General features: G+C 39.4%; 1 protein-coding gene across 1 annotated transcript in view; it reads right to left on the reverse strand.

The window, feature by feature from the left end:
• Positions 1-17,986, reverse strand: part of SETD7 (SET domain containing 7, histone lysine methyltransferase) — a 68,699-nt gene extending 50,713 nt beyond the window's left edge. Inside the window, exons 1-2 of the mRNA XM_074274484.1 lie at positions 17,278-17,986; positions 1,577-1,706 (exon numbers count right to left, since the gene is read on the reverse strand). Of these exons, the coding sequence (XP_074130585.1) occupies positions 1,577-1,706; positions 17,278-17,317 (170 nt within the window). The 5' untranslated portion in view covers positions 17,318-17,986. The remainder of the gene's footprint in view (positions 1-1,576; positions 1,707-17,277) is intronic.
• Between the last annotated feature and the right edge of the window lie 2,335 nt (positions 17,987-20,321).

The raw sequence follows: 20,321 nt of genomic DNA on the forward strand, positions 1-20,321 counted from the left end.
CCCAGATCTCCCTCACTTAAATCCAATTCACTTGCATGTCATCCCCTCCCTGATGTTATGGTCCTCTTTAAGAATGAAGGACAAACAACAGCTTGCATCTAATTGATATTTACTCACTTTTGTACATGTTGTGGTCTCCCTAATAGAATATAAGCTCCTTGAGGGCAGGAACCATTTTGGTTTTTTGTCTTTGCTTCCCAAATGCTATCCACATAGTAAGTGCTTAATAAATGTCTGTTGAATCTAACAGATTTGAATCACAAAAAGCCTCAGTGGGGGAGTGAGTTAGAACAAATGACTAGAGACAAAGTTATAATTTATAGATAGAGTTTGATTACATATGCTCTCTCAACCTCCTGCCATTGCCGTGAATAATTAAGAATCCCATGCACAAGAGAAACCTTTAAAATTAACCTGTTTATATTTGTCAAGGATCAAGCGAATATTTCAGAATATCATAAACAGCAGTTCATGACAGCCCCATTGTGTCTGTAGCAAAAGATTTTAGTTCACTATTATTAAATGATATATATCTAGTCCTTGTCATCCATAAAGAGAGACTTTATCTATACATAAAAGCCCCAGGATTTTGTCTACCTGATTCTTTTAGAATGGATTAAGGTTTAGAAGGTTATCCCCTTTCCCAAACCTAAGTGTTATTATAATTAAGCTATGTCCTATAATTAAGATTAGTTTAACCAATTTAAGTACTAATCCCTAATTCTCAGTCTCTGACTATAAAAGCCATGGGGACAATTCCTTGAAGTTCTAACTGTGATGTTTAAAAAGTTCAAGAGACTTCACTTCTGGGTAATTAGATATTTTATTAATAATGCCAGCATTTTAAATAAAAGGTCTGTAGCATTCTTGAATTCCAAAGACAATTATGGCAGCAAGCTTACAGCTTTTATATCCTTGGAAAAGAGATATTCCTGAGGGTGGCAACTGTGATTGGTTAGCAATTAATGGGAGAATAAATAGTACAATAATATATATCCTAATGAACTTTGACTATGTCATTTACTTCAAAGTAACCCCCCAACCATAGGCAATTTATTCAAAGAATTTATATATCTCACCCAAACTTGAGCTAGTTGGCTAGAGTAGCAATACCCAGAATATGGAGAATGTTAATCCTTCAATCAACCCTCCTTAAGAGATTGTAAGAAGAAATAGAACAGGGAAAAATTGGGGTCTCCCTACTTTTAACGATTGGATGTTAATATAGAAGAGAAATAATCATTTCTCTCAAAACGAATGTGATTTAGGAGAGTGGCCACTTCCCTGTACGAGGCAGGATTAAAGTTTGCTTCCTCTTGCTTACTGAGAATGGAATTCTTGTTATTATTCACACCATCACCCACATTTATGAGAGGTAAAAAGCTGCTTGCTCACTAAACCCTCATGCAGTAAAGGTAAGCAAAGCAAAATGATTAAAAAAGAAGAAGAGCCTTTAACGGGAGGCACAAATTAGGAGTGAAGGGAAGGGATATCAGTCATGAGATCAACATAAAAATCAACATGGAGACAAATTCTCCAGAAAAAAGAAGCATGAACACAAATTGTCAGATGCTACCTTCCATCAAAGAAGAAAAACTTTCCCCGTCCATTCTTTTCTCCATGGACAAAGTGCCCCTCGAATCTGTCTGTGGAGGAGTAGGTGACGGTGCAGAGGCCATGTGGTAGCCCATCATCATCCAGATGCCCTTGGAAAAATTGAAAAGCAAAGGAATCCATAAAACTGGGGTTGCTCCAACCATTAACAAATGAGTGATGTGATTAAAACTTAAACCAAGGTACCCTGAGGTCAGACATATGATTGTCCCTCCCAAGAGGGATTTAAAAAAAAATAATATTTTTGCCTTTTTTTTTAAGACCTCATAATTATTATGGGACATAACCCCTCTCTATTCCTCCCTTCCTCCCTCCCCTTCCATAAACCCTTTCTTGTTACAAAGAAAAACAGAATAAACTAGACAAAGTTGTCTAATGGTGTCTGCAACTTGGTGTCCTACTGGAAGGAGGAGATGTTTCACTCACAGGTCCCCTGAGCAACAATAAGGAGGCACACTTCTCCATAGAACTTTTAAAAACTTACAAGTAGACATACACATTAGGCAATTTATCTTAAAGGGGTACAAGCTTTTGTTATTTCTGTTATATGATCACAGAATAAAAAAGAAGTTCCTGTTTTGTTTGCTGGAGAGACCTTAAGAGTTTTACTAGTTATCAGTTACCTAATAAGTGCCCTGAGGCTGGGGTTAAGTGACTTGCCCAGGGTCACACAGCTAGGAAGTGTTAAGTGTCTGAGATCACATTTGAACTCGGGTCCTCCTGAATTCAGGGCTGGTGCTCTATCCACTGCGCCACCTAGCTGCCCCTCGTTTTTATTTTAAGAGCAATAAGCACAACAGATATTTAGCTTGTGGCCAGACACATTATCATTTAATTCTTTCAATTCATCCATTTATTACCATAATATTTATAAAATTGGTTGATAAAGCTCATTACATATGTTGCTGATTTTATAATATCTCAAACTTATAAGAAGAAGAATTAAATATTGAAATGGTTCTGATATCCCAGCAGTGTGTTTCTTTCCACTATGTAGATTTTTAAAAAAGTTTTATTGATGTACTTTGTTTTTATATTACATTTACATATTTATAGATTGGGGCAGCTAGGTGATGTGGTAGATAGAGTGCTGGACCTCATCTTCCTGAGTTCAAATCTGGCTTCAGACACTTACTATGTGACCCTGGCAAGTCCCTTAATTCTATTTGCTTCAGTTTCCTCATCTGTAAAATGAGTTGGAGAAGGAAATGGCAAACCACTTCAATATCTTTACGAAGAAAACCCCAAATATAATCATGAAGAATTGGACACAACTGAAACACTCAACAACAATTTATAAATTGCTCCCGCTTTGCGAGCAATCTCTTGAAATAAAATAAAGCAAAACAAATAATACAGTGACCTGCTCTGGAAGTAAAGGGAATTTTTCTCATCTGTAACACCCCCACCTCTCAATTGAAAAAATAGGAATCTATTTTTATCTCCTACCCATGCTCACCCATTTTTTTTATAAAAAGAAAAGAAAAACAAAAAGTAATTTCTTATGACAAAAATGCCTTGTCCCAAGCAAAGCAAATTCCTTCAATGGTTATGTTTAAAAAAAAAAAAAAAAGTCTCACACTGCACCTAAATGCATCTTTATTCTGAAATGGGCAGCCTCTTTTATTGCCAACATTTTGGAAATGTGAATGGACCACATTTATGGATCAGAGTTGTCATAGCATTCAAAGTTATTTCTTTTTACAAGATCATTATTATTGCATAAATGGTTCCGTTCATTTAATTCTTTGCCAGTTTATAAAAATCCTCAAAATCTTCATTTGAATGATCTTGATGTTTCCATATAAATTGTTCTTCTGCGTCTGCCTATTCGTTCTGCATTGGTTCATATAAATCCATGTCTTTTTGAAATCAGCTATTTTCTCATTTCATACAACATAACAATAAACTTATCACATTCATATCCCACAATAAATTCAGTTATTTCTTAATTGATAGACTTGCCCATTAGGCTCCAGGGTTGTGTTTTTTGGGCACCACAAAAAACCACTGCACAATATCTTTAAGTATTTCTCTCTGTAACCCATTCATGGCTGACTCTCCTGTGGGACTCCTGCCCTCTCAATTTTAGCACAGGTGAACACCATACGCTCTTTCTCTTAACATTACAAAGATTCCAGTGGAAGATTTCACATGAATAAACTGAATGTAAGAGACCTTGAATTGTACCTGTTCTATTTAACTGAACCTCAGCTCTGGCTAATACTGCAATATAGGAGTCCCATATGGTAGATATTCAGGATATGAACAAGAGTTGCACATGCCATTACCCAGTTTAATAAACTCTAATAGTTCCATATTACAGTTAGAATGTAAAACAAATACCTCCCTGGCATGTAAGGCCTGTCACGAACTGGCTCTATTCTGATTTTATTACACTCTATACATTCATCAGTCCAGCCAAATGGGCTCCTATCTCCATCTCTGTTCAGTCTGTCCCCTAAGCTTAGAACGCAATCCCTTCTCAGCTTGTTTCTTAGAATCCCTAGCTTCCTTCAAAGCTCAGCTTGAGGATCACCTGGCTATAAGAACTTTCCTTATTTCAGTAACTACTTCTTCCCAAAGCCCTCCCCCCATCCCCACTCCCAATTTACTTTGTATTTTTCTTTTCTGGCCTTGACTTGTACTTTCATTGTTATTCAGAATGCTTGGTAAAAAGTGCAGATTGGCATCTTTTCTGCAAATTACAGTGTTACAGTTTCCTGAGATGTTTGCTCAGGATCACATTGCCTACATACATCAAAGTCAAATTCAAACTCTGACGATTCCATAGCCCCTTCCAGAATGCCATGAGGTCTCTTATATTTATCCATATTTTGTAGATACTTATAACTGTCATGTGGTTTTCTCTGAAAGAAAGTTCTTTGACAGCCAGGTTTGTTTTGTTTTTATCATTTATTTTGTTGATAAAATGACAGGGTGGAAGACAGGGAGAGGCTGGTATCTCCATTTTTGGAAGTCATACATAACATTTCAGAGGCACAGTGGATAGAATGATGGGTCTGGAATTGGAAAAACAAATTCAAATTCAATTTCAGACATTTATTAGATATGTGACTCTGGGCTAACTCATTTGATCTTTATTTGACTTATCTGTAAAAACAAATATAATAATACCACCTACCTTGCAGGGTTTTTTAAAGATTCAGTGAGACCATATTTGTAAAAAAGCATTAGTGCAGTGCTTGACACAGTAAGCATCATATGCTTATTCTTTCCCCCACCTTGGCGTCTACTGCAAAGGATCATTAATGCTACTAAGCTCCATATGCTTTTATTTTAAATAACTGAAGTGAAATAGCTACAATAATGATAATGTTCTGGTCTGAAATACCACCAGTCATTGTCAGAGTGAGGTTTTAGACTTTTGGAGGTCCACAAAGATCCTCCAGGAAGTCTATAGTCATCTTAAAATATTAATATCTTATAATATTTCAGTCATGTCCAACCCTTCCTTAGGAAAGATAACTGCAGTGGTTTGCCATTTCCAACACCAACTTCCATTTTACAGATGAGGAAACTGAGGCAAATGGGGTTAAGTGAATTGTTCAGACAAAAGCTCAGACTCTTATCAGATGTGTAAGTGTGTATAAGGCTGGATTTGAACTCAGGTCTTCCTGACTCCAGACTGCTCTCTATCCACTTGACCACTTAGCTGTTCTGTAGTATTAATTAGTAATTATTAATATCATATATTATTAATGTTTATGCTGACAATGTCTGTTACTTTTTTTTTAATTGATTAAAAAAAAAATCTAGTATTACACTGACATGAGGGTCCCCAATAAGGAACTTTATCTAGCCCAACACAGATCACTCTCTTCTCTAAAATTTAGTCTCATAGAGTTTTCTGTGGGCCCTGAGCTAAGTAATGAAGTGGATGCATAGGAGTTGGAGTGAGGAAGACCTCCATTTGGATGGTACCTCAGATAACTGTATAATCCTAGTTAAGACACCGAAATCTTCCTGTGATTCAGTTTCCCATTTGTAAAGAGATAAAAATAGAACCTACCTGAAAGTTGATGTGAAATTCAAATGACTGAATATGTAAAGTGCTGTGTAAACTTTCAAGTACTTTACACATGATAGCTATTATTATTATTATTATTATTATTATTATTATTATTATTATTATTAGATGATGATGTGATATTCCAAGGCTCACAAAGTCATTGTATTTCAGAGGTGGAATAGGAATTCGCATTTTCCTTCTCTCTAGTATATCACACTGGTTCCCTCAGTTTTTTTCTGATAATGAACAAAAATCTCTAGTGTATTCTCAATAGTATTAATAGAAAGAATGGATTGGTTGTTTCTTTGATTTTTTTTTTTTTTTGGATGAAACAAGTAGAAATAGGTGAGATAAGTAGACCGACTCATCTTTTGCCCTGCTGAAATCGTTCTTGGACTGAAACATCAGGGCACTATTGAATATGATCTTTAACAGACAAGCTTAAATGTTGCCCTCAGATATCACATACCATCCCAAAGAAGTTGAGAAGAGGATACTTATAAGAAGATTCCCCATAAATTTTTTTAAATACTATTCAAAAAAATAAAATGTATTTTTTTTTCTAAAGAGATAAAAACATTGTTCTTTAGGAGTCAGGAAATAGACATTTTATGATTATTTTTCAACAATTGTAACAAAAATGGTTACTTTTATTACTTAAATATATATTCAAATAGCAGATAAACTCCTATTGCTACATTTAAAAGTTGGGTCATACAGAAGAGATGTGGATGAATGTTGTTGCTTCAGTAGTTTATGAAAGACCTAGTTCTACTCTCCTTACATATGAGTCTTTCCTACTGGAGCCAAAGAAATACAGGAGCCAGGAGAGAATTGGGCTGCTGTTGTTTTCCTGTTGCACAAACTACATTTGCCTACCCAGGAGAGCATTCAGTGATTTTTTAGTCACATGAAAAGTCTTCTGGATAAATGGCTTTCCCAGAGCAACAACATCAATTGCCTTCTTGAGGCTCAACCAGAATGAGCCTTCTCTTTCTTCCTGTAGACACACAAAAGTCACAAGTGCATGTAAACACCAACCCCTCTCCCTCCCATTTCCTGTAGTGCTGCTGTGACATGAGCATAGAAGAGCATCCGGGAGCTAACAACAGCCCTATGAGTTAGTGCTTCCTACTTCTCATTTGAAGGATTAAAAATAGAAGTCTCAATTTTGATTATTCCATTTCAACATCTAATTATTCAACTTGGAAATAAATCTCTTGTAGAACACAGCACCCACCATTCAGGTAACCTATTAAGATTTTGTTAAAAATAAACAGAAATGACAACAGTATGGGAAAGGGTGGGGTATAGAGAGGAAGTGATTAGGGGAATTCTATTGAAAACATTTCCCCTTGGTCAAAGTACTTTCATTATATTTCTCAAAGAAAAAGAAAAAGCTTCACCTATGTTATGAAATCCAGGCACTTGAATAAGGAAGATTAAAAGCAACATATGATGGATTCTTAAGGGACCAACTTAATAACTGAAGTTAAGATTAATGCAAAAGGCAAGGCACTAGGTTACCAGCACCTGTCTGAGTTTCTTTTGTAAGACAAGGTGATTTTGTAAGATAGAAAAGATTTCTTTTGTAAAATAAGGTGAAGTCTCTAGTACAGTACTTAGATTCTGATGCCAGTTTTGCTACTAACTAGCTCTATAACAATGTAATCCATAGGAAGTATCAACTCTCTGATTCTTAGTTTCTTCATCTGTAAAACCAGGAGATTGAATCAGACAATCTCTAGGCTATAGTCACAACCCATAAAGTCCTTCATCTTCTTGGGTTATTATTCCCTGTTGAGATTTTTGAGAGGAGAAGCCAATCAAATTCACTGGCTAGAGACCATACCCCTCTTCATAAAATCCTCAGCCTGTGGATAGAACACCAGCCCTGAAATCAGGAGGATCTGAATTCAATTATGACCTCAGACACTAAAAACTGCCTGGCTGGGTGACCCTGGGCAAGGCACTTAACCCCAATTGCCTCAGGAAAAAAAAAATCCTCAGCCTACTTCTAGATTTCTGGATTGACCCAAGCATGAAATAAGGATGGATCCAAGAATCTTAACCAAGAAAATGCCAACCCATCAGATCACAGGGAAAAGAAATTAGCACCAGAAGGGACTTTTTAATCAAAACCCCAGAATGAGGCAACTGAGTTCAAAGGATCATGCTCACAAGGATCACAACAAGTAATAAAGAACACAGGTAGGATTGAAGCCCAGGTGTTATGATTCCAAATATAATGCTCTTTCCATTGTACTGTGCTCCAGAATGACTATGGTAGGGTCCTTCCTCTTGCCACATCCTTGACTGTATCCCCTCCCTGAATGTCCTGTTTTGGAGGCATTGCCTTCCTACCATTGGGGATGAGGAGGTAAGGGTTGGGGAGAGCTGAATAATGGGGGCTGTCTTCACTTTCCTTGTTCTTTTCTTTTTTTTTTTTCTTTTTTTTTTTTTTTAGCATGCTTAATTGATTTCTTTTGTTTTTACATCCCAGTCATTTTGGGAAGGAAAAAAACCCATCTTCCACTCTCCCAAATTGTACCTCTCTTATAACAAAGAAAAATAATTAAGCAAAGACACCCTTTATCTGACAATGTATAAAATATTCAGTCTTAGTAGTTTTCCGCCTCTCTGTCATGTAGATGGGAAGAATGCCTTAATTTTCTTTCCTTTGTTGTCCATCCCACTGTATGCTTCTATCCTTGGGTCCTAAGTTAAGATGTATTGGATACTGTTCCTTCTTTTGAGTTATAATGTGCTCAAGGAAGAACTAGTGTTTAGCATTGATTTCTCTGGTTCTTCTCTGACAGTCCCTTTTAAATCTCAGAAATTTGTAATATACTAGAATCATTTTAATTACCAATTTTTTCCAGCTCTAAGTCCTCTGAAGCTACTTTCCCAATCTTCAGAGAGAAGAGATAGGGGTGAGAGGCCTGAAAGAAGAATAGGGGATGCTCATCTTATTTTATTCCATTGTTCCAGGGTTTTCTGGATTTTGTTTATTTCTGCACAGTATAACAGCCCCTAATAGGTGCTTTGCTTCTTGAATTAAAACAACAATATAAAATGGGTACAAACTCTCAAAGTTAGCTGAAGTAAGGATTAAGAATTCTCCTTCTAAGGATTTTATTCAGCCTAAATAAAATACCCCAAATTCCAACAAAAAATTATTTGCCAATAGCAAACAGATAATACAATATCTACCAGGCAATCAATTACCATCCTAATTTTCCAAACTATCGAAGACACACAATTGGCCCAGTAGGGGCAGAGTTAAAATATAAAGGGAGCAAATTAGTCACTGTATTGCTTTTATAAGGCATTTCAATTAAACTGTCAACAAACAAAACCCACTACAGAGTTATTTATAGACATCAGGGAAGAAAAAGATGCAGCCTTCATCTATCCCACCTCTGAACTATATTCTAGAGATGATGATTTGCCTTATAATTGAAGAATTAATTTAAGTTCCAGGTGAGTTGGCCCTGATCCAATAAGCAGCTTGGTTAGCTTCAACTCACATGTACTTTCAAAATTCTTCTCCTCCTTCATGGTTCACTTTAGATGCTATATTTCCTATATAACCTTCCCTGATTCATAGCATTTTCTATCTTCTGTGCTTCCTCAATTTTCTTGGCACTCAACTGATCTGTAAATATGTTGCCATCACCTAGTAGAATGCAATTTTGGGGATGGTCCTTTTGGGAAAAGGGCCTTTGTTACAGGATTAACAAGGGTAAAGAAAATGCCAGATTTAGGGTCACAAAAATCTTGGTTCAGACCTCTTTCCTCCCCTTCCCCCCTTGCTTCCCACAGTGCTGAGCAGAGGGCCTGGCACACAGTAGAATCATTTGTTGGACTAAATTAAACTTGGTATGAGAGCATGGCCAGAAGCCCATGTTCTTATGAGAGTGTCACAGAGAAGCAGAAATTCCCTTTGGATTCATGATCACAGCTGCCATTGTAACTGATCTACCCCACGCTTAGAGATAGGAGATTTGACATATAGAGCTGCATTTTCCTCTCTAGAGCTCAGGTCTTTACAACACAATTGGTTTTCTATCCCAAAAGACTCCTCATTTTTCTCTGTAACAAGTAAGAGGTTTTTTGGTGATGGGAAAAGTAATGAGAAGTGACCATGATATCAATAATTATACTCCAAAAAGGATAAATAAAAGTTATTAATTGGGGGCAGAGGAAGCACATTCTTCTCTTTTTAAAATCTTAATATAGCATAAATCCATGCTATTCAGTTTACTTTCTTAATAGGCAGCTTAGTTTGCAGATTTAATATTTCCTAGTTTTCTGGGATTTGGAGCTGGGAAAGAGCTTAGAGATCACCAGCATCAATGTATTCACTTTATGGATATTTAGAAAGTGGAAATTATCTGCTCAAGTACTGGGATTTGAGAACAGGAAAATGGCAAAATGGCAAAAGCCAAACCTTTAAGATAGCTCAATTGCTGTTTCATTACAGATATTATTTTTATAGATAATTAAGCAATGATGTGTGATGGATACTGTGATACACTTGGAGCTGTGAAGATCTGAGTTTAAATCCCATGTCTGACAATCAGTTATTGAAGGATCACACTCATATCAAGTGACCTTTCTGAACGTTGGAGAATTCTCTAATTTACATAAATTATAGATGGTTCATGATCTATCTTGGTGGAAGGAATCCCTACATCTATGAAATCACAGATGCTTGGACAGTTCAACCAAAATTTTGTCTTTCTCTCTGCCGACAATACACATATGTATATTTACAATGTATATATGTAGATACATATACACGCATATACTTTATTCCATTCAGCAAATATTTATTAAATACCTACTTCATGTAAGAAAAAGTAGGTTTCTTATTAACAAAATAAAAAATAAATCCTTCACAACCTGGTAAAGGACATAATACAAGTATTCAGATAATAATATGTACTTAGTAACTAACACCCATTCTCTTTCTAAGTTTTTTAGAGTTTTTTAAAATCTATTTTTGTCTGTTATTTCACAAGCTTCATTAAGTTTATTCTTTTTTGTTTTAATTTATTTTTTTTTCTGAAATTAAAAAAAAAAATAAAACAAGCATTTCCATAACAGAATAGGGGGAAAAGATGATTGTAACATGACACTGCAAATCTATTCTAGATAAGAACAATATTATTTTTAAAACAACTTTAAGTGAATAGATCTTTTTTGACAATTATAAATACTCAAATTAACTACAAAGGACATTAAGTTTATTCTTGACTTTAATCTTCTAAATATTATTTGAGGTTTGTGTTCACAGGGTCACAGAACTAGAAGGGATATTTATTGTTTTCCAGTTCAAATCTCTTTATTTTATTTTTTAAAAGACATTTTACTGATGTTCTCTGTCTTTATGTCTCTCTCTGTCTGTTTTTGTTTCTCTGTCAAATCCTCACTGTCACCTCCCATTGACTCACTGCCTTCCACCTCTGGTTTCCTCCCTTGTAAACAAATAAGTCTGGACAGCCAAAACAAATGAAAACCTTGGCCAGGTTTGAAAGTATTCTGTACTTCATTCTGTATTGATAGTTAACCACCATCATAGCAAAAAGCAAGTTGACTGTCAGTTTTAGAAAGTCATAATTGATTCTTAAGTCTGTTCATCATTTTTCCTTCAAATTATTATTGACGTTGTGTAAATGCTTCTCCTGTTTCTGCTCATTTGCTCATTATGAACATTAATTCATAAAAGTGTTCCCAAGTTTTTTTCTGAGGGAGGAAGGACATAAGCATTTATATGGTGCTTACTATATGCTGGGCACTGTGCTAAGTGCTTTTTACAAATATTACATCATTCGACTACCATAATAACCCTTTAATTGTTCTTTCTGTCTCCACTGCTTTAGAATTCTAATTTATTCTCTACTCTGCTGCCACATTAATTTTTCTCAAGCTCTGATCATACAACTCTCTTGCACAAAAGCTTTCCACGGTTCCCCAAGGGCTGCAGAATAAACTAAGCCTGGAATTATACCAGTACAATTTTATCTGACACTACCTATCCAGTGTTATCTCATACTACGCACTTTTCCCAGCTCAAAGTTCCAAGCAAACTGGGTGACTAGTCTTTAACACTCCTTTCAGTTTTCTTCTTTCAAGTACTTAATTACACCATTATCTCTTGTTTGAATGCCTTCTCCCACCCATCCAATTCCCACTCATACATCGAGTCAGACCAAATACTGCTCTCTCCATGAAGGCTGCTTGATTTATTTTCCTGGTTCTCTCAACGTGTTTTTTTTTTTTCCCCTTGGTTTTTTTTTTTTTTTGTTACTTTTTGAGCTTAGCTTATTTAAAAGTTTTTTTTTAAGTTTTAGTTTTTAAAAAAATTATTCATCTAAAAATTTTTTTTAGTTCCAAATTGTCTTACTGCTTCTCCCTCACCCATTGAGAAGGTAAGAAATGTACTTTTAATTATACATGTGAAGTCATGCAAAACATTTCCATATTAGCCATATTGCAAAGAAAAATCAAAAGAAAGTAAAAAAAAAAATGTTTCATTCTGCACTTAGACTCTCAGTTCTCTCTCTGAAGGCATGTAGCATTTTCATCAAAATTACTTAACAAATTTTAACTTAGGGCTACTTTAGGTAAAGAGCACTGGGTTTGGGGTCAAAGGATGAATTCAAATTCTGTCTCTTCAATTAATGTTTGGTCTTGGGCAAGTATCCCTAGTTTTCTAACATGAAAAATGAAGGGGGAGGACGGAGAAATCAATGACAAAACCTTTAAGGAAGCAAATTATGTTTATGGTCCCTTTCTCTTTGAACCCTAGGATCCCATGAACTTCTCTACCACCTCAAACTCCTTGAGAATAGTTTCTTGTTTCTATTTGTGTCCTCCACAGATCTCTGTATAATGTCAGCATGAAATAACTTATTTGTTGCATAAATGAAGTTTGCATTCCCATGGAACCTGAAAAATTAACAGGTTTACCTTCATTACATAAAAGTGAACCTGCATGTGTGATACAATGGGAGGAAAATGCTTAATTGGGAAGCAGAAGATTGGATTTAAATCCTGACTTTGACACTGTGTGACCTCAAATAAGGGATACCTTCTGGAAAAAAAAATTAAACAATAAAAAAAAAGTTTTGCATGGTTGTACATGTATAACTTAAATCAAATTATTCACCTTCTCAAGGGAAAGGAGGAACAGAGAGAAGGAAAGAATTTGAAATTCAAAAGTTAAAAAAAAAATTAAACCAATTATTAAAAGTTGATTTTTATATGTAATTGAAGAAAATATGAATTATTAGACAAACAAGAGGTGACTTTTGTTTCTCATCTATAAGATGAGAGGAGAGTGGGAAGAATTAAATGTCTTCCAAGTTCCATTCCAGTTCTCACTGCATGAAACTCTGACCCTTCCTGGATCCTATCTTATAGAGGTGTCATAAAAGCTAAAATTTCTATTAACCTTTGCAAAGTGTTTTACATACATTCTTTTATTTAAGTATCTCAACTGGCCTATGAGATAAGTAGTATAGCTGTTATTATATTCATTTTAAAGATTAGGAAACTGAAGATCACAAAGCTGACATAAATCAGAGGCAGAAGTGTAATTGAACCCATTTGTCTTTAGTATTAAGTGTGCTGTCTGCTTAGGTCCCCAAAGATCCATGAACATAACAAGTGTTGTCATAATTTCACCCTCTACTGCCTACCCATGGGAAATAGCTGTGCTGCAACAGTTGGAGTACTAGATGGAGGGCCTGGTTTACTGTTTATGACCTTAAACAAATCACTTCTCTGAGTTCTTCCTGTTCAAAATGAGGGGATTGAACCAGATGATCGGTAAAGGCTTCTTGTAACTAACTCTACCATCCAGTGATCCTTCCTCAAATTAGAAACTAAGATACTTCTTTGTGATGGAGGGAAAATAAACAAAAGGGCATTTTATTTCAAATTGAGAAAAGATATTTAGAAAATCAATGTGAAACAAAATCTTATTAAAAAAAAAAAGTACATTAATTAGTTACTCTGTCTTAACCATCTCTCCCTTACCATAAGAAATGATCCACATTTACCCTTTTAAAAAATGCTGACAGTTGAAAAAAATTGCATATTAATAGGTTACACACAGAGAAATGTCAGGCCAGATATTCTAAACACAGAACTACTTGACACATTAACTAGAAAGACTCTCAAGCAAGCAGCTATACAAAAATGAGGGGGAGGTGTGTGTGCTATTGAATTAGCTGCTCTGTTACATATATTTATCAGTCCAAGAAGTGGCCCCTTTAAGACATGTTCAAGAACCACAGCTAAGGTCATAGAAAGAGAGATCCCAGATGCAGACAAATAAAGAAATAGGCTAGAGATGGTAACTGACTTTTCCAAGTTCACAGAAGTAGTCAGCAATAAAACAAATCTGAACCCAGGTCTTTTTTTATTCCAAATCCAATCTTGAGCCACACAAATATTAAAAAGAACAAAGTTGTAAACATTTGACTCAACTGCCCAATACCTTCAAAAATATAGTCGACCTCATAAAACTGAAGGAGAAGGGGAGTTGTAGCAATGAGTCTTTGGAGAATGGAAGGTCTCATTTTAGGGGGTATAGTGGTATATAATCATACAGTTATTTAAAAGTTGTCCTATAGGAAGAGAATATTATTCACTGTCATTTCCCCATGCAGGTTTTTAATGTACAGAAGTAAATAAAGCATATAAAACAAAAAAAGGTCAATTAATATAATCATAATAAAAGTATAGAATGAGTTAAGGTTATCAAAGCACTTTGAAGAATTATGTCGCTTGACATACATTACTAGACTTGCACATGCATTGCCTGGGCAATAGACCCATCCCTGGGCAGTTTATAAACCTAGAAGGTTCCAGTTGTCCTACATGCTAGTGCAGACTTGCCTAAGACCCATACAGCTTCTGTGATTAAGTTATTCTAGTATGCAATCCTAACACAATATCTCCACCTTTAAGCTGATTTCTAGACTATTAGGAAGACAGCCAAGGTCAGAATCTTGGTAGGGATGGGGAGGGGGAAGAGAAGCAGGTTAATTACAATATAATCTACATTTTCCTAAGTTTCTAAGATGAAGATATTCTAATATGGATTGCAATCTTCAGAATTAAAGTCACATTAGTCTTTGAAATGTAAAATTTTATTTTTTTTAATACTGAAAGACTAGGCCTCTTAAATTAAAGTGATATTTTGCTGTTAAAAAATAAGATAATTCTCATTCATTTTCATTTCAGCAGTACAAGAACTATTTCATCACTACAACTGCTATAGATGAAAGTGTACATGAGTGCTATACACATATATCTAAAATTTCAGTGGCATAGGGCCTTCAAATCCTAGAATTGGCTTTGAGTAATGGCCAAAGGGTACTGAAAAAAAATACTAGAAGACCCAAGTTTTACATGGGTTTTGTTGTTTATTCATCAGTGTGTCCTTCAGCAAAACACAATTTCTCTAGGCAGTTTCCTCACACGTACACTGATAAGGAGTGTTCACAGGAGACCTGAATAGTGAAGACTTTAGATCTGTTATGTATTGGGGGAAAGTTCTGACATTTGCAAAACCACATGGTCTGGAATGTTACAAGACAAGTTAAATATACAAAGTATTTTTATGTTTAGGTTGGGCTAAGTTTTAAAAACTTTGAATATTCTTCTATCTAATCTTTCCCAAAAAGTCTCTAGTAAGCAATAAGAAGGAAAGAAAGGCAGGATGAGAGAGAGAAAGAGACAGATAGACAGACAATCTGACAGAGAGAGAGAGAGAGAGAGAGAGAGAGAGAGAGAGAGAGAGAGAGAGAGAGAGAGAGAGAGAGAGAGAGAGAGAGAGAGAGAGAGAGAGAGAGAGAGAGAGAGAGAGAGAAGGAAGGAGGGAGGGAAAAAGAAAGGATGGAAGGAAGGAGGGAGGGAGAAAGAGAGAGAAAGAGGAATGTAGAGAGAGACAGAGAAACAGAGAGAAAGAGAGAAAAAGAGAGAGAGAGAAAGAGAGAGAGAGAAAGAGAGAGAGAGAGAGAGAGAGAGAGAGAGAGAGAGAGAGAGAGAGAGAGAGAGAGAGAGAGAGAGAGGAGGGAAGGAGGAAAGAAAGAGGGAAGGAGGAAGGAAGAGAGGGAGGGAGAGAGGAAAGAAGGGAGGAAAGGAGGGAGGTAGAGAGGAAAGAAGGAGGGAAGAAAAAAGGGAAGGAAGGAGGGAAAATAAAGAAAGGAAGGAAGGAAAGAAATAAGGAAGAGAAGAAGGAAGGAGGAAAAAGGGAAGGAAGGAGGGGAAAAGGAGAGAAAAGGAAGGAAGGGAGAGAGGAAAAAAGAAAGAAAAGAAAATTTTAAGATTATCTAGTCTTAAACACTGACCCTCTTCTGACTGACTTGTTCTTAGGATTATTTATACTGATACCAAAGGCATCTCTAGCGCCTGGAAATTAGTTTCCCTTAGCGCATGCTTTAAAAATATCGTCAAACAGCTCCCCCAAAGTATCAGCGGGTTATACGAAGGGACCACGATATTTAAAGATCATTTGCTCATTCTCAATGTTGTAAAAGTTCTCCAAGCTTCCGTCAGAAAGTACCGAATTGAACGGTTTTTTAATGGCCAGCGGGGAGCGGGGAGGAGCCGCGGCATGGAAGGCACTGACTGACCCGCGGGCAGGGAGGGAGCGCTCGGGAGCCCGGCCGGAGGGGCCGCCGGGGCGGTCAGCCGGGGGAGATCCGGAGCGTTCGGAGGTATGCGATTCAGAAAGTTGTCACCGGCAGCTGCGGCCGCAGCGGCCCAGGCGGGCGGGCCGCGCACGTGTCCACGGGGGGCGATGACTCAGTGCCCGGAGGGGAGGCCGGCAGGTTGAGCCGAGTTTCCGCCGCCGTTCTGGGTGAGCGGAGGTGAGGCGAGGAGAAACGATGGAGGTCCCGGGCCCGGCGGCCGGCGCTTCCCCGGCGCGCCTCCGAGCCCCAGCTGCCCTCCTCCTACCGCTCCTTCGGCAGCTGCTGCTGCTTCCCCCGCAGTGCTTCCGAGTCTCTCCTGGGGGAGCGGTGGCGGACACGTGCCGGCTCCTACATCTTGCATCATAGCGGAGCCCGAGAGCTTCTGGGTGCCCAGCGGGAGCGAGAGCGGACGGGGCAGGCTCGGGCACCGGCGAGATGCGGGGCAAAACAGCATCCCAGATGGAGCCGAGGAAAGAGGCGCTCGCTAGGGTTGCTCACGCCAGCCTCCCTTCCCCCTCCCAAAAATCGCGGGGGGGGGGGGGGGAGGAAAGGTGGCAGCCAGTCGCAGGTTTCGCAACTCTGAAAGCACGAGAAGGCGGCGGACCAGCCAGGCTAGAGGGTAGAGGAGGGCGCCTCTTGTCGGCTCTCCCCTCTGTCACCCCGTGGGCCGTCCGGGGTCCCCCGCGTCCCCGGACAGGGCAGTGCCAGCTGCCGGCTCCCGAATGCCAGGCGGCCGCAGTTCGCTCTTTCTACCTGCTCTGGTGGGAAGTGGCCAGTCCGGCCCCGGGCTGGTGGCAGGGAGGTGGAGATGGGGGAAAACTCTTGGATGCCCTGGGGGCTCCGGGCTCCCCACTTCGCCCCTCCCACCCCGTGCCCGAGCCCCCACCCCCCACAGCCCCGGAAAAACACTGGTACCTTCCACCGCCTCCTCCACCATCTCGTCGTCGCTATCCATGGCGGCGGAGAGCGCAGCCCAGCCCCGCGCAGGCTCTCCTCCGGGCCGGGGGGTCGGGGGCCGGGGACTGAGAGCGGCCGCGCAGCTGCTGCCGCTTCCCTGCTTCCCTTCTCCCCCTTTTCCTACTGCTCCTCCGGGAGCTCGGGGCCGCCGCGGTTGCTCAGCGAGAGCTTGGGTTCAACCCAGCGAGTTTGGAGGAGGAGGAGGAGGAAGAGGAGGAGCAGTTGGCCGGCCGTCCCCTTCCAGCCTTTTTCCCAATGTCTTTTCCTCCTTCTGCAGTTGTGGGCTCTCCCAAGGCCAGCTCAGCCCTCCGTATCCACTTTCCCCTGACCTCTGCGAGCTCGGGGAGTCTCGCAGTAGCCACCCTCGCCGCTGCTGCAACTTTGTCCTGTAAATATCCCCTTCTTTGTTAACGAGCAGCTGATCCGCTGACATCACCCGGTGCTGGTGCGCTCGCTCCCTCGCTGATTGACAGCTCCCTGTCCCTTCCCAGAAGTCTGGTCCCTCTCGCAGCGAGAGGCAGCCCCACTCTCCTCTAACTCCTCAGCTCCCAGTCACGTCCTGGCCCCCGTCATCAGCCTCGCTCTCGAGCTGGGCACGAGTTCTCGGGCAATAGGTCAGAAGTAATTCCTGCCCTCAAAGAGCTTACAGTCACAGGGAGCTGGATGCTGGACGCCACACTACGCAGCGAGTGCGGGACAGGGCGTGTGTGTGTGTGGGTGTGTGTGTGTGGAGGACAGGGTGGAGAGTTTCTGTAAGAACCCCCATAGATAGGAAGCTTTTCTCAAGAGCTTCATTTTCTCCTTCCCTCAGTGCCCACCTCCTCCACTTCCAAAGCGCTTGTCACCAGGAGTCTGCACCAGAGTTCAGACGTTCACTCTGTGAGACAGCATCGGGACTGGCCTTTAGGGACCTGGCACGAGAGGGCTGTAATTCAGAGCCAATTCAAGGGAATCAACCACAGCCCCGCCCTTCCCCTCTTTCGATTTCCTCCCCCCCCCCCCCCCATAGCAACGTAGGCCTTCATCAAATCCTAAAGGCATTTCTGTACCCTTGTGAAGCAATGAAAACAAACAGCGTTTCCTAGTGAGGCTTCTCCTCGTGGCCACCGAGAGCGAAAACGGCACAGGGGAGCATCGCTTATGAGGAGCCCCCGTCTCCTCCCTCTCTCATCCTAGTAGTGTTTCCTATTTACTCATACTGGAGGTCACCGAATTCAGAACCTTCCTAATCAAGAGAAGGAACTACCTGCTTCCCATTTCCTAACCAACCGCTCCCGAGCCGTTATTAGGGCACTTCCTATTGCAGGTGGCAGTAAAGAGGGCTGTAAATAGCTGGCTAAATAGATGCAAATTTATACGCTGCCTGGTGCTGTCTCTTGGAATTACAGGGTGCTACTTAGCCCGAGGGTCCTTCAGGCAGAAGTACCAGGGGACAGAAGAAGCGTCTCTGTTTCCTTCTCTTAAAAGCGAATAACTCGCACAAACTTAAACGTACAACTAGAATCCCAGAGGGGAAGGCCTTTGCTTTACGTTCGTGTGTCGTTATTGCCCCATGGTGTGTTTCTTAAACTCTTTTTCTTCTTACAAAAGATGAACAGAAGCACAGAGACTAGGGCTATCAGATAAGGGGTCGTACTCTCAAGCTAAAACTTTCTAATTTTTTTCGCTTCTGTAAGAAGGGAGCTTATGGGAGTCGAAAAAGTAGCTTGGAGTATATGTTTCTTAAGGAAATGTCGATTCAAAAAATGAACTTTGAGGAATTATCTCATTTTTTGAAAATGCAATCCACATGGCTTAAGTCAGTGCAGTTTTATACTTCAGTGGCTCAATGAAGATAATAATAACACCTTCCTCCTCCCAGAATTATTGCCTGGATCAAATTGTAAAGTGTCTGACACATAGTAGGTGCTTATTAAGTTTTCTAAGTGTTAGTGGCTTAAAACCACTCTAAGACTTTGGGAAACTTGCTACATTTAGAAGGAAATAATTTTGTCTAACAAAATCGTCCAGCTCCATAGAACTCTCTTCTTGGATGCTCCATAGAATTCCTCTTCCTAAGTACTTCATTCTATCTTAAACTGTCTTGTAGACAGCATTTCATCTTCTGACTTGCATCTTGTGCACAAGTAAGTTGTCCCTGTTTTTGTGATGCAGATCCTCACCCAGCCCTCTCATAGCATCTCTAGCTTCCCCCCCCCCCAATACAATTCAGTTGCCTCCTCTTATGAAAGACTTTTCCTGGTCATCTTAGTTATTTGTACACTTCCCCTCATATTGCTGTACACAGCTATTAAAATGAAAAAGAGAAAGAGGGATCCTCATTAGCTTTGCTCCACTGTGTCTTTTTCACTCTCAGTAACCACTTTCTACTCACTTTTTTTGGTGTACGTATTATACATTCTCCTCCTCCTCTTCTCCCCCACTTCCCAGGAGAATGCAGCCTTACTTCTAAAAGATGAGAACTACTTTTTGTCTTTGCTTTCCAGTATAGGAGAATGCCTTGGATTAGCAGGTGTTTAATAAATACGTGTTTTATTCAATTAGAAATACAAATAGAAAAGGGATTCCTTGTTAGTGGTAAAATTTTATAGCTGCTCCTGCTAGCAGTTTTACCTAGATCACTACTGAATCTCCTTAGTGAGTGAGGTACATAACTGCTCAAAAGAGATTAGTTTAGCAATCCACAGGGTTGGAAAACAAGGTAAGTGAAAAGTGTACATTGATTAGATTATGACAAAGTATCATCTCCTTATCAGTAGATTCTTTCAAAAAGGGATTGCAACCCAGAGAGAGGACTGTGGGAACTGAGAGTGGATCAAAAACAAGAGTACTTTCACTCTTTTTGTTGTTTGCTTGCATTTTGTTTTCTTTCTCTTTTTTGATCTGATTTTTCTTGTACAGCATAATATTTGTGGAAATATGTATAGAATAATTGAACATATTTAACATATATTGGATTACTTGCCGTCTGGGGGAAAGTGTGAGGGGGGAGGAGGGAAAAA

The sequence above is a fragment of the Sminthopsis crassicaudata genome, chromosome 6 (assembly GCF_048593235.1).
Source record: "Sminthopsis crassicaudata isolate SCR6 chromosome 6, ASM4859323v1, whole genome shotgun sequence".
Classification (NCBI taxonomy): Eukaryota; Metazoa; Chordata; class Mammalia; order Dasyuromorphia; family Dasyuridae; genus Sminthopsis; species Sminthopsis crassicaudata.